Source organism: Hippopotamus amphibius, chromosome 3 (assembly GCF_030028045.1).
Source record: "Hippopotamus amphibius kiboko isolate mHipAmp2 chromosome 3, mHipAmp2.hap2, whole genome shotgun sequence".
Lineage (NCBI taxonomy): Eukaryota > Metazoa > Chordata > Mammalia > Artiodactyla > Hippopotamidae > Hippopotamus > Hippopotamus amphibius.
The window spans coordinates 126,327,886-126,340,403 of record NC_080188.1 but is presented as its reverse complement, the minus strand read 5'-3'; the positions used below and the strand labels follow the sequence as shown (position 1 = coordinate 126,340,403).

At 63.5% G+C, this 12,518-nt stretch overlaps 1 protein-coding gene across 1 annotated transcript; it reads right to left on the bottom strand.

Moving 5' to 3' along the window:
* Positions 1 to 338: 338 nt before the first annotated feature.
* On the bottom strand, positions 339 to 11,973 carry SIPA1 (signal-induced proliferation-associated 1). Its single transcript, XM_057729763.1, has 16 exons — positions 11,896 to 11,973; positions 8,761 to 9,532; positions 8,097 to 8,224; positions 7,834 to 8,010; positions 5,560 to 5,734; positions 4,742 to 4,845; positions 4,310 to 4,467; positions 3,614 to 4,223; positions 3,022 to 3,296; positions 1,886 to 2,104; positions 1,666 to 1,777; positions 1,462 to 1,570; positions 1,269 to 1,370; positions 1,124 to 1,178; positions 835 to 913; positions 339 to 734 (listed from the first exon to the last, which is right to left on the bottom strand). The coding sequence occupies exons 2-16, from the start codon at positions 9,434 to 9,436 to the stop codon at positions 588 to 590; spliced, it is 3,126 nt and encodes a 1,041-aa protein (XP_057585746.1). The 5' UTR covers positions 9,437 to 9,532; positions 11,896 to 11,973; the 3' UTR covers positions 339 to 587.
* Between the last annotated feature and the right edge of the window lie 545 nt (positions 11,974 to 12,518).

The following is a 12,518-nucleotide window of genomic DNA, read 5'->3' as shown; positions in this document are numbered from 1 at the left end:
GTGGTCAGGCTCCTCATTGTCCCTAAGTGCCTTTCCTCCCCTGCCCAGCAGGTCCACCCTCTGATCTCAGCCCCACAGGTTTTGTTCTAGGGCAGGGGCCTGGATCCCACGATTAAGCAGAATAGGTACAGGGTGTGGCCACCTGCTTCCCAACAGATGAAATAAATGTTTGTGGGAGAGAAGCCAACGGGTGGCCTAGTCTCAGAGAATCCCTCAGTTTGTGCCAGCCCATCCCTGAGCCAGTGTCCCCCGGGCCTGCCCTTCTAACCAGTCCCCGGAGTTTGGCTGGGGCCTGTGGGGGCAAAACCCCTTCCCCTATCATGTCATGAACACCTGTGTAGACACAAATAGCAGTGGCGTCTTTATTCCCTGAAATCCCCTTTTCTCCACAGGATATTTACAAACGGGGATGGGGTAGGGGCAACTTCACCACCAAATAATGGGCGGGGGAGTGGGGACAGTGCTAAGATGCGCCTCGCGCAGGGAGAGTTCCTGAGGAGGGCCCGGGGCCTGGTGTGGCTCAGGTGCCGGGAGCGGCCGGGCAGTTCCAGCAGGTCCTCAGCCAGGCTGAGGCTGGACCCGACGGCTCAGGCCGGGTCGGTGGTGGGGGAGCCCAGCTGCTTGGAGGCCAGGAGCAGGCGGGTGGCCGCGCTCTCAGACTCGGCCTGGAGCCGCCGGTTGTTGTGCCGCAGGCTCCGCACCTCCTCCTCCAGGGCCGCCCTGTCTGCCTTCTCCTGGGGGGGTGGGGGGCAGACAGGAGTCAGAGTGATCGGCCCCTGGCCCCTCTCCTGGGGCAGCCCTGTGATTCCCCGCGACCCCCAGCCACCGCGTCACCTTCTGCAGGTCGTCCTGCAGCTTCCTGAGCATGGACTCCAGGTGAGAGACCTTCTCAGACAGGCTCCCGGGTTCTGGCCTGAAGACATGGGGGTCAGGACTCAGTGGGGCCAGGGCAGGGGGCCGCACCATGGGCTGGTTCCCAGACCCTTCCACGTGAGAGGGGTCCAACCCCTGTCTTCTGACTTAGGTGTACGTGAAAGCAGAGCCCTGGGACAGAGCTTCACTCTAATGGGTAGGCACGAACCCTGGGCATGGGGTGAACTGGTAGATCGGGTGAGAGGCTTACTCAGCGTCAGATTTTGGAGTTCCCTTGGCATCTCCGCTCTCTGGGATGGGCTGCCCTGTGGGGACAGAGGGGACCATCTGGGCAGGTAGGTAAAAGGCAGAAAGCCCCACCCTGGCTCCTCCCCGCAGTGCCCTGGTGGCCTCACCTTCCCGAGACAGCGACTCCAGGATGGTGTTGCAAGTGGAGGCGATCTCCGAGATGGACTGCCACTCGTCTTCCAGGGTCTCGCTGCCCGCCTCCGACATGACTGTGGGCACCGGAGGTGGGCTCAGCCAGGGAAGCCCAGGCAAGGCCCCCTCCTGCCCCGCTCCTAGACCCCCACCTTCCTCCAGACTCACTTTTGCTGATGGAGTTCCTCAGAGACAAGGTTCGTGGCAGGAAGGAGGCCCTCAGCTCCGGGGCTGGGTCGCCCCTGTCTGCACAGTCACTGGGGCTGTCTGGCCCGTCCTGAGGGGCAGAAGTGGGTATAGATGCAGTGACACCCACCATCACCACGCGGCCCACCCCTGCTTGCTGGGCTGCAGAGCCTTGCTTCTGCTCACCTGGGTGGGGGGTGTCTCCCTGCCAGCACTGGGTGCTGCCGGCTTGGCTGTGGCGGCAAGGAGGAGGTCTGGGGTGGTGTTGGGTAGGACTGGGGCCTCATCTGACAGGGAGCTGGGGAGAGAAGGGACTAGAAGCTGCACCCACTGGTGGCCCCTTCTTGCAGAGGCCTTCCCGTCCGGCCTCATGGGCTCGAGGAGAGGGAAGGCTGAGAGGGTGCACCTGCAGGGTGATGGTAGGTTCTGGCTGTGCAGGAACTCGGTCCTCTCCTCGGCCAGGTCGCCGGGCCCTGGAGGCCCACCGCCATCGTTCAGGCATACTTGCAGCAGCTGTTTTGTGGTGGGCAGTAGGGCCATGGCTGGGGCCTCATCCTGCACTGGCTCGGGAGCCCCCCGCCGGCTGGGCTCCTGCAGGGACAGCGTGTACAGCTCCGAAAAGCTCCTGCGGGGAGGAAGGGGTAGGTCAGGCAGGAACACCCTGCCGCCAGCGTCCAGCCCCACCCCCAGCTGTGCCTGAGGCGCGCTTCCAGGAGGAGGAAAGCTCTCCAGACTCTCTAAATGAAAAATGTTTGCTTGGCTACTGGCCATTTTTCCAGACCTTGGTTCAAATCACAGTGCTGCTCTTGTGTATCCTGAGTAAAACACTGAAGGTCACTTTCTCCATCTGTGAAAGGGGGGTAATAGTATCGATCTCCTAGCTAGCTGTGAGGATGTAAATAACGTTTGAAAACCACTTAGCATAGAGATCCAAAAAGTGATGCCTGGGGACAAATCCAGCCTCTGCCTTTTTCTTTTCTTTTTCAGCAGATGTGCCTGTTTTTGTACTACTGAAAGCTAAGATTGGTTTTTACACTCTTAAACAGTTGAAAGAAATAAAAGGATATTTCATGACATGTGAAAGTCATATAAAATTCAAATTTCAGGGTCCATAAATAAAGTTTTTGTGGCACATGGCCACCCTCATCATTTACATGTCATCTGTGGAAGCTTTTGTTCTACCATGACAGAGTCGGGTGGCTGCAGCAGAGACCAGATGGCCCAGAAAACCTGAAATATTTACTATCTGGCTCTTTACAGAAAAAGTCTGCATATCCCTGGTTTAAAGCAGCAAGTAATCAACAGTGGGTACCAGGGTGTTTGTGAGAAAGACAGTGGGGGCTGCTCTTCCATCTATTGAGCAGTGAAGACACGTGCTTAATTGGTTTCATTCTACCTGTAAGGATTGTGCAGTTCAGAGAGATTGAGACGTGGGATTCTCTCAAGAAACAAAGGCCTCCACGCAAGATTCCTGGCGCTAATGGTGACACAGGAGGATAAGCCGCCAGGTCCTCCCCCCTCCCTGCGTCCCAGCGTCCTGACCTGCGGGGCCGGCCGCTGTCGTCGGGGGGCAGGACGGTGACGCAGACCTTGGGCGCTGAGCGCAGCAACTGGGCAGCGGCCTCGGGGCCGAGACTAGGCAGCGTTCGGCCGCACACGCGCAGCAGGCGCGCCCCGGGCCGCAGCCCCGTCGTCTCCGCGAACGTGAAGCGCTCCACGTGCGTGATGAAGCCCTCGGCGTCCACCTCGAAGCCCAGGCGGCCTTGACCGTCGCGGGGCAGCGCCAGCTCGCGGGTCTCGCAGCCGCGGCTCACCAGCTGGGGCGGGGCGGGGCGGGGCGGGGCGGGGCGTGAGCCGGGCTGCCCGAGGAGGGGCCGCCCCTGCGACAGACAGCCCCGGGGACCGTCCCGGGTCCCACGGATCCTTCCACGCCCCCAAGGAGGGCATTAACAACCCACCCCGCAGAAGAGGGCCTGGGGACCCCCAGTTCCAGCTCTGCCAGGCTCCCGGTGTTCCCCCGCCACCCTGACTTTCCTTTGTGCAGGAGAGGCGGCGCGAACGAGGGGTTCCAAAGCAGGCTCCAACCCCAACGCGCACAGGGACCTTGCCCCCCAACCTTACTCCCGCGCCTCACCTGCAGGCGCGCCACGACCTCGCCAACGGCTTGGCCGGGGGGCCCGTCGAACCGCAGCGTGATCGCCTCCCCGTGGCCGTGGTACAGGTCGAGCTGCTGCTCGGAGAAGGTCCAGGCCAGCACGTCGCGACAGGCGCAGTTGAAGACTATGCGGCCGTCGCGCGGCGCCACCAGCACGAGCGCCTCGGCCGAGATGCCCAGCAGGCAGGGCACCTCGGCGCCGTCGGGGCCGCCCGCCTCGGCTCCGGTCGCGCCCCGCGCCCCTGGCGCCGCGCGCACGCCCCACACCAGCGCGCCTGCCGCCTGCAGCTCGGCGCCCGGGCCCCGGGGGGACGCCCGGCGCCTCCCGCCCAGGGATGGCAGGCCGAAGCGCGAAGCCGAGTCCAGAGACGTGGTGGTCACCTCATTAGTGGCCAGGTCCTGCAGATACTGCTGGCGCGTGCGCGTGGCCATGGCGTGGAACTGGCGGGCGTGGCCCGCCGCCTGCTCGCCGTTGAGCGCCTTGGCCAGCAGGAGGGCCCGGAAGTCGGCGTTGGCGGGGAAGGGACCTCCGCCAGGGGGCAGAGCTGGCCCGAAGGCCGGGGTGTCCTGGGTGCGGCTCACGGCCACCCTGTGGGGAAGGAGGCGGTAGTCAGGGGTGAAGGGAGGGCCCAGGAAGACCTACCCTTGGCTGAACTGGAACCCTGGGGCGCCCACCTGTAGGAGGTGTGCGGAGTGCAGGGCTCCTCCGCCCGCACCACAAGGAACACGTGCTGGAAGTGCGAGCGAATGGTGGTGGGGCAGAAGGGCTTGCTGCCAGGTTCCTGGAACACGATGGTCACGATGTTGTTGCCGATGTGACGCTTCCGCAGGAGCTGGGGGTTAGAGGGTGGGGGATGTGAGTGGGACCTGTCTGTCCTCAAGTCCCTCCTCGTTCAAGCAAGGCAGAGCCTGGGAACCAGTGGCTCCCTGCACCTGCCCCTAGCGAAGGCCTGGGGTGTTTGTCTTTGGGGAGGGACACTAGCCAGGAGAGTAGCTGGGGGGGCAGCAGAGCTCAGACCAAGGTTCAAACACCACTGCCCACACAGCACCCCTCCACGGTTCCCCGGAAGCCCATGGGCAGCCCCCATCCCCAGAGCCCCCTCACACCTGCTGCTGGTTGCTGGGGGTGTAAGGCAGCATCGTGGACACGTGGAACATGATCTCGTGGTCCTGGTACGTGGTGTAGAGGGAGTGCGTACCCGTGGAATCCGCTGTGGCCAGGGAATTGGGGACACCGAGGGAGAGTGAGGGGAATGTCGGTGGCTTGAACCGCCCATCCCTGCCTGCAGTCTGGAGCCTCTGCACCCACAGCCAGCAGGTGGACAACCCCTTCCCGCCATCAGCCAAGGTCCAGGCCACGAGCTCCAAGGGCCTCAGCCTTGGCTGCTTCCCTTCCCCTCCCCCAACGGGATCCAGCCTCCAGCCTGGGGTTGGGATGAGGGGATGCTGAGATAGAAGGAAGGCAGAAATGAGGAACGGCCTGCTAAGAGAGAGGCGGGGGCGGATGTCCCAGGAGAGGACAGATGTTGGCCCCGGCACCAGCATGTGTGGAGCAGCTGAGACAGTGGAAGGCAGGCAGGAGGTGCTGGATAAAAACACCTCCTGGGGGCCCTGGGACCCTTCCAACCAGGGAGGCAGGGGCTGGGCTGGTGGAATATGTGTGTTTGATGCAGGGGGTGGTGCCCACAAACCCCCCGGCCCAGCTCAGGTGGTAGGGCACCAGGGCCTCGGGGGACACTCCCAGCCCGTCCTCCCATGGCTGGGCCTTTGCAGCCCTTGCCCCACGTCCTCAGCCAACCCAAAGAACTCTCCACCCCCGTCCCCAGCCCCAGGACAAGATGGGACAGAAAAGTGAGCAGACAGCTGGTTCTCTCCAAAACCCCTCAGCGTGGGTCTGCCCCCACCCCCGGCTCCCTGGGCCTCACTTTTGGTGTCCAGCTGGGCCCGGTAGTTCTCAAAGCCTTTGAGCCGCACCACATCGCCCAGCAGGGTGAGGAACTGCATGAAGGCGGGTCCTGCCTCCTGGTTGTTGTACATTTCCTCCTCCGAGCCCTGGCCGGCCCGGCAGTACAGGATGCCCACCTTGCGCTGGGAGCTCAGCTGCAGGGGAGGGCACAGGCAGAAGGCACAGGCCTCAGTCCCCCAGCAACACCCCAGGGCCTTGGAGAATTGATAGGACACTGGGCTGGGGGTGGGACTGCCTCCGTGTGTGGCCTGAACTCCGCCCTCTCTGAGCCACCTCTGGGGCCTCGCCTATCACGTGGGTTCCGTCTCTCCTGTTCCCAGTGCTCAGGAGGGCAGAGCAGGTCAAGGTGGGAAGGAACCCAGAGGGGGCTGGTTCTCGTGTGACCACAGAGGACATGATTCATGGGAAGGACCCCATACAGAGTGTGCTCCATCCCAATAAATGTGCACGTTGTCATCCTCCGTATCTCAAGGCCAGCCTGTCCTCCCCTCCCTCGAACCCCAGGCACCCTGACCCCAGCCTCTGGAGGCCTGGAGCCCCACACCACCTCTGCTCCCCCTCTGCTCCCGGCTCTTGTGCCTCCTCCGCACCTGGGGTTAACAGTGCACAGCTCAGGGCGCCCTGCCACCACGCAAACAAGCCCCGGGCCCTCCAGCTCTGGCCTCCCTTCTTCATGCTCAGCGTGTCTACGCCTACAGTCCCCACTTTCATTCCATCCCTCCTAACCCCCACTTCCACCCGAGCTCCTAAACCCCAAGCCCCTCTTACGGCCACGGCCACGGCCTCATCTCGGCACCGTCTCACCATAGCTGGCACTTGGGACAACTGGAACTTCACTTTGCCTGAGACCCCAGGGACCCCACCCTCTCATGTCTGGGCCTCTTCTCTACCCATGCTCTTCACCCTCGGTGGCCGCAGCAGCCACCTCCATAGAATGACATCCCACCTCCGCCTCCAGTCCAGACCCCTCTCCGGAGCTCCAGCTGCCCAATGTCCTTCCAGCCCCTGGCACCTCACCTCCTCACTGTGACTCTTCCCTCCCGCCCAATCCTCCAGGGTCCCTGGCTACCAAAAACTACCACTCCCAGGGGCCAAGCTGGGGAATCTCACAACACCCCCACTGTTCCAGACAGTCACGAAGGCTATCCACTCTGTCCCTGCACTGTCACCTCCTCTTCACCTCTGCCATCGTCACCACCAGGTCTGGCTTGGACAACTGCAACAGCCTTCAGTGTGGCCTCCAGTCTAGCCCCCATACTGCAGCCAGAGGGCTGCTCGACCTCTCAGGTCTTCCATGGCTCCACAGTGCCCTCAGGACCAAAGGCCAGCCTTTCCCACCCCTTCCCCTCAAGCCCTCCTCCAGCCACACTGAACTGCCTACAGGACCCTGATGTGACAGTTTTTAGTCTCTCAGCTTCACCCAAGTTGTTCCTTCTGCCCAGAAAATGCCTGCTCTTCCTGGTTTGAGCTCTTGCATTTCCTCCATGATGCTGAACCTCTGACCGAGGAAGTGTTGTCAACCCAACCCTGGTGTCCCACAGAGCTCTCAACGTTGCCCTTTCACTGCTTTCCTGCTCCATCATTACCCATGATTCTCTGTGGTCTCTCCCCCCTCACCTGGGTGTGAGCTACTCAAGGACAGCACCTGGTCTAGACACGTCTCTAGCATCCAGGCTGGGGCTTGGTACCAAGGTGTGAGGAAATATTTGTTGAATGACTGACAGGTTGAATGGTAGCTTTCAGCACACGGTAGGGAAGGACTTTCAGCTGGTTTGAGTGGTCCCACAGTGGAATGGGCAGCCCTAGGAAGGAGTGAGTACCCCAAACTGGCAGGAGACCAAGCAAGGCCTTGCAGGGGGAGCTGACAGGGAATAAGAGGGACTTGCAGGAAGAGGGGGTGGCCGTCAGACCAATGGTCACTGGCTGAAACGCATATAGGAATTACCTCAGGACCTTCTTAAAGTGTGGGCTCTGATTCAGTAGGTCTGGGGTGGGGCCCAAGAATGTGCATTTCCAACAAGCTCCCAGATGACATGGATGCTGCTGGCCTACAGATCTTACTTTGAGAGGCAAGGCTCCAGGTGACCTCGGATGCCCTCCTTCCGAAAAGCCAGCTCTCCTGGGGTCCCCATCCAGCCCAGGATCAGGGGCAAGGCTAGGCAAGGCTAGGGAGCTGGGCAGGCTGGGTTCAGACCAGGTCTAGCTGTAGGGCAGGGGCGTCCCGCTCACTTACCACTTGCTCGTCCAGCGTAAGCAGCGTGCGGGGCACCTTCGGTGAAGCGGAGCCCAGGCGCAGGCAGGTCAGGCTCAGTCGTGGTGCCACATGCTCTAGAAGCTTCCTCGGGGACAGGCCTCGTGGGGGCCCTGACGGCAGCACGTCCTCGGAGATGGTACCACGGAGGGTCCGGAGCTAAGGTGGGGATGGAGGGGTGCTCAGGATAGAGGCGGGCTGTCCAGAAGGCAGTCCACAGCCTGATTCCCACGACCTCGGCCCACCTGCGTGGTCCGCACGATGATGCGGTAGCTGTGCAGAGTGCCCCCTCCGCTGCTCTCCTTCTCCTCCCGCCGCAGGCTCACTGCCACAGGGCCCAGCACCTCGTCCAGTCCAAAGAAGTTCTGGTGTTCTGGGGGGAGCCGGCGGTGGATGACCAGCTCCGCCCCCTCAGCAGTCCCACCCTCACTCAACCTCACCCGTCACTAAGTCCCTGCTCCAGGTCCCAACGCTAGTTCAGATCCTAGCCTCAGTCCCGTCCCCTCCTCAGCCCTGCTCACGTTCTACCAAGCCAAATCCTGCCTCCTGTCGGCACCTATACACTTGGCCCTATGTCTTGCCCCTTCTGCAGCATCCCCCGTGTATCTTGCCCCAGACCCAGGGGGCCATGCCTGCCTGCTCCAAAGCCTAGATCCTGCATGGCCTCTGCCACCATGTTCCCTAATCCTGGGGCCCTCCCTTGTGGGCACGGATGAGAAAGGGGTTTGAGGATGAATCAGATGGAGGCAGAGGACAGGCCTGGCTGTGGGTAGTCTTAGGGAGGTGGGTAAAGCTGGGCAGCCTTGGCCCAGAGCCTGACCCTTCACGTGGCCAGGGACCGGACAGGGAAAGGACAGCTCACGGCAGGTGACCGGGACCTCGGCCCCTCCCCGGCGGCGCGCCCCTCACCTTTGCCGTAGAAGTACTTGCGGTAGTAGCCAGCGCCCAGGTCTGCGTGCTCCAGGCTGTAGGCCGAGGTTCGGTTCTGCGGCTCCTCCAGGACGGACACGGCCGCGTTGGGCAGTGAGGGGGGCACGGGTGGAGACACCGGTCCACCCAGGCCCAGCTCGCCCTCGCCCCCGAGCTCACTCACGAAGCCGGGCGCCTCAAGCAGCAGCGGGGAGCCGGCAGTCTGGTCCCGGGCCGAGGCGGGGGTCCCAGGGCCGGCCTCCGCGTGGCCCCCCGTCCCCCGTGGCCTGGCGGCCCAGTCAAAGAGCAGGCTCTGCACGTCATAGTGGGCGAACCAGCGGGGCTCGGGCACCTGCGGGAACGCGGGCTCCGGCTCCTCGGCCGGCAGCCCCAGCAGCGCCAGCGGGTCCGAGAAGAACCGGGCGGGGGCCACGGCGGGCCGGCTGGCGTCCTCGTGGCTGTGGGCGCGGGCGCGGGGGCTGGCCGGTGTCGGGGGCCGGGCCTCGCCCGCATCGCTGCCGCTGCGCAGGAGCGGGCCCCGGGCCGGCCTGGGCTCAAAGGTGTGCGGCGTCAGCGCGGGCCGCGCCGGCTGGCGCAACTTGCGGGCGAAGAGGTCATCGGTGGGCGCGGGCGCCGGCCCCCGCCGAGGGCTCCCCACGCCGCCGCCGGCCCACATGGGCGCGCCTCGGACCTGGGGACCTGGCTCTCCGGGGGCCGGGCCGCATTGGCAGGCACGGGTGGTGGGTGCCCAGCTAGCCGGCCGGCTCCTGCCCTGAGGGAGGAGGGGGCTGCTCAGACGGGCCTGGGGAGAAAACAGGAACCCGGGCCCCCAGCCTGGTCCACCACGCGGGGTGGCTTCCGGCCCCCTCCGCGACCATCAAAGCCGCTTCCGCTTTCCTGGCCACTTCCTCGTCTGCCTGGGGCTGAGGTTTCCAGCCCCCTCCTCCAGCTTCGCGCTGGGCAGGGCCAGGGGTTGGGCTGTCGCGGCCTTGGCCCTGAGGGTCTTGGAGCCTGGGAGGCCCCAGGGCTGCCAGGGTTCCCCAGTTCCCACTCACACATCCTTGGCTTTGGCCTGGGCTCAGAGTGAGGGTCCCCACCAAGACCTGGCCCAACGGGGACAATGATTTGTCGCCGATCGGACGGGAAACCCATAGGGCCACTGGTGTCTGGGTCCTGCCCACTTGACAAAGGGAGGACGTCCTGTCCCGAGAGACCTTCCTCCCTGCTCCTCCCACTTCCTCCAGGATCCCAGAGGAGCTGAGCACCCAGAGGCTGGGTCTCAATGCCCTGGCGTTCACGGCCTCAATGCCTCAAGGACACAGGGCTTCCCAGGGGGCACTGGCAGGGCAGTGGGAACAGCAAGAGGACTTCCTTCAGCACAGGAAGTGGCCCCAACTCTGGGCCCAGCCCCCTCCCCAGCCCCACATCCTGAGGAAGGTGTTGGGGTCACACTACCTCAGCCATGGGACCTCAGTCACCCTAACCTGAAGGACAGGCCTGGGCTCACCCTCCTGCAGGCTTCTGTGGCCATACATGGGGGTAGGGGAGGGGTCACGCTGACCAGGCCCCTTTGCTGGAACTGGGACCCATGGGGACTTCTGCCTACCTGGCCTCACTGATGCTGACAGGAAAGTCTGAACCCCATATGACAATTAAATTGAGGTCCAGATATGGGGATGCTCTTGACTGAAGCAATTCCGTATCAGTTAGGACTGCTTCAGCTCTTGAACTTGGGTCTGTCAATCTCCAGGGCCTAAACAGTACTGTACCTCCCCAAGCCTGTCCCTGTGTGAGTAGGTGTGGGGCAGGTGGGGGGTTGGGCTAAGGCTCGAGGTCTCACAGGATGTAAGAGTGAGACACCAAAGGCCCCAGGGACCTGTTAAGTGCGGAAATGTGTCGAGAGGCAAGTGCAAAGGGTGGCGTGAGAACGTGAGGGGGAGTCACCCTCAGGTGAACTCAGGATGGAGAGGGTGGCTGGGGCAGGGATGTGGGTGACCCACTAGGGGTGCAGGCACCTGCTGTGGGTCTTCGTGCATCATCTGGTGACACTGTGTGGGGCTGGGCTAGGAGGAGGTGGAGGCAGAGGCTCTGCAGCCCTCAGCTAAAGCTCCAGAAACAAGCAACGCTCAGAGTGCCTCCTCCCTTGGTTTCTCCTAGGACAAGTTCTTGACGCTGACCCTGAGCCTCTGTTCTCTCATCTCTAAAATGGGATTAGCCATTCCTGTCCCCTCCCGGCACTGCTGGGAGACTGAAAGGAAGGTGAAGCAAGCAAAGCTGGCCATGTGTTGTGTGTGGTGGCAGAGGCAGGCCCTGGCTCCACGTGCCAAGCTCCAGGGCCTGGGCTGTGGTGTGTGCGAAGTGTGTGTGATGCGGGGAGAGGGGACGTGTGGGAGGGGTCTGTGCAGGCCGCTGCTCGGTGTGGGTTGAGCTCTGTGTATTTGTGTGTGCACAGCCCGTGGGCTGCCTCTTGCTCTGGCCCAATGCCGGGCTCTGGCCCTGCCTTGGGGGGTATTCTTGGGCTGTGCCCCCCACCCGGCAGCTTCACACAGGGTCCATTGAGGCCGGGACATTCCTCGCGGCCTGTGTCACTGGGGAGGAGGGGGCCGGCCGGCTCCCACAGATCCGGAAGGCCTGGCTGCCCCGGGGAGGAGGCGCTGGACGCTTCCCAGCACATCTGGAGGTCATGACCCTGTTTCTGCTGCCAGGGGGTGCGACAGATGTTTCCTCCCAGGCCAGGCCTGGGACGGGGGGAGGGTGGGGGACGGTGTGCAAAAGCTGGGTAGGAGGCCGCCCAGGAAGAAGGGGAGCCCCAGAAGAGGGGGAGCCCCGCACACAGCGGGCAGGCAGCACAGCAGTCGCCAGCGCCGCTGAGAGGAGTCGCAAGCCCCTGCCTCCGCTCACCCGCACACCCGGCCGGGCTGTCACACCAAGGAGGTGGGGGGGCGGCACCGGCCAGAGCCAGGGGACTGGAAGTGCTGACTTGGGACTGGAGCCCAACGGGAGGTTGGGACGGTGCAGGCTGCGAACGCGGCGAGGACCTCCTCCCACCCACACACTACCCGGGCCCACGCCAGGCCACCTTCTGCCCTGTCCGGCCCGACCGCGGTGTCTCCGCTTCCCCATTCCCGCCGGTACCTCTGGGGCTCCCGCCCGGCCGCCTCCTCCCGCGCTGGGGTCCCGCTGCTTGCTCCCCCGATACCGCTCCGGGCGCCGGCTCCGCCTGGGGGCGGGGTCAGGGAGGGGGCGGGGCCGCAGCGGAGGGGGCGGGGCCGGCCCGGGAGTCATCTCAGGCGGGAAGCGCAGCGGGCGGGGACTCGAGGCCTGGCGGTGGACAGCGCGGCCAGCAGTCTGAGCACCCGCCCCGACACAGGCCCGGCCCGGCCCAGCCCAGCTAACTGTTGGGCCTCCAGTCCTTGGCTGAGAAACCAGAACAAACGTACCTGCCTTCGAACCAACTGGGAGGGCTAGACCGGGATACTTAGTGTTCAGCGCTGGCCAGGCACAAAGCAAGTGCTCAGGAAGTGCCCTATTTATGAGCACTCGTAAGCACTGGACCCTGCTCTACACACTCTCTCATGTATTCTTAAAACATCTTACACAGGTGTCATCTCTTATTTATAACTGGAGAAGCTGAGGTTCAGGGAAAGACACTGGCCAAGGTCAAGGCTGACAACTGTGGGAACCAGCCACTGGAACTAGAAGTCTTTGAACGTTTGGACGTTGAGAAACGGAACAACTGCAAACTTCAGATCAAGGCC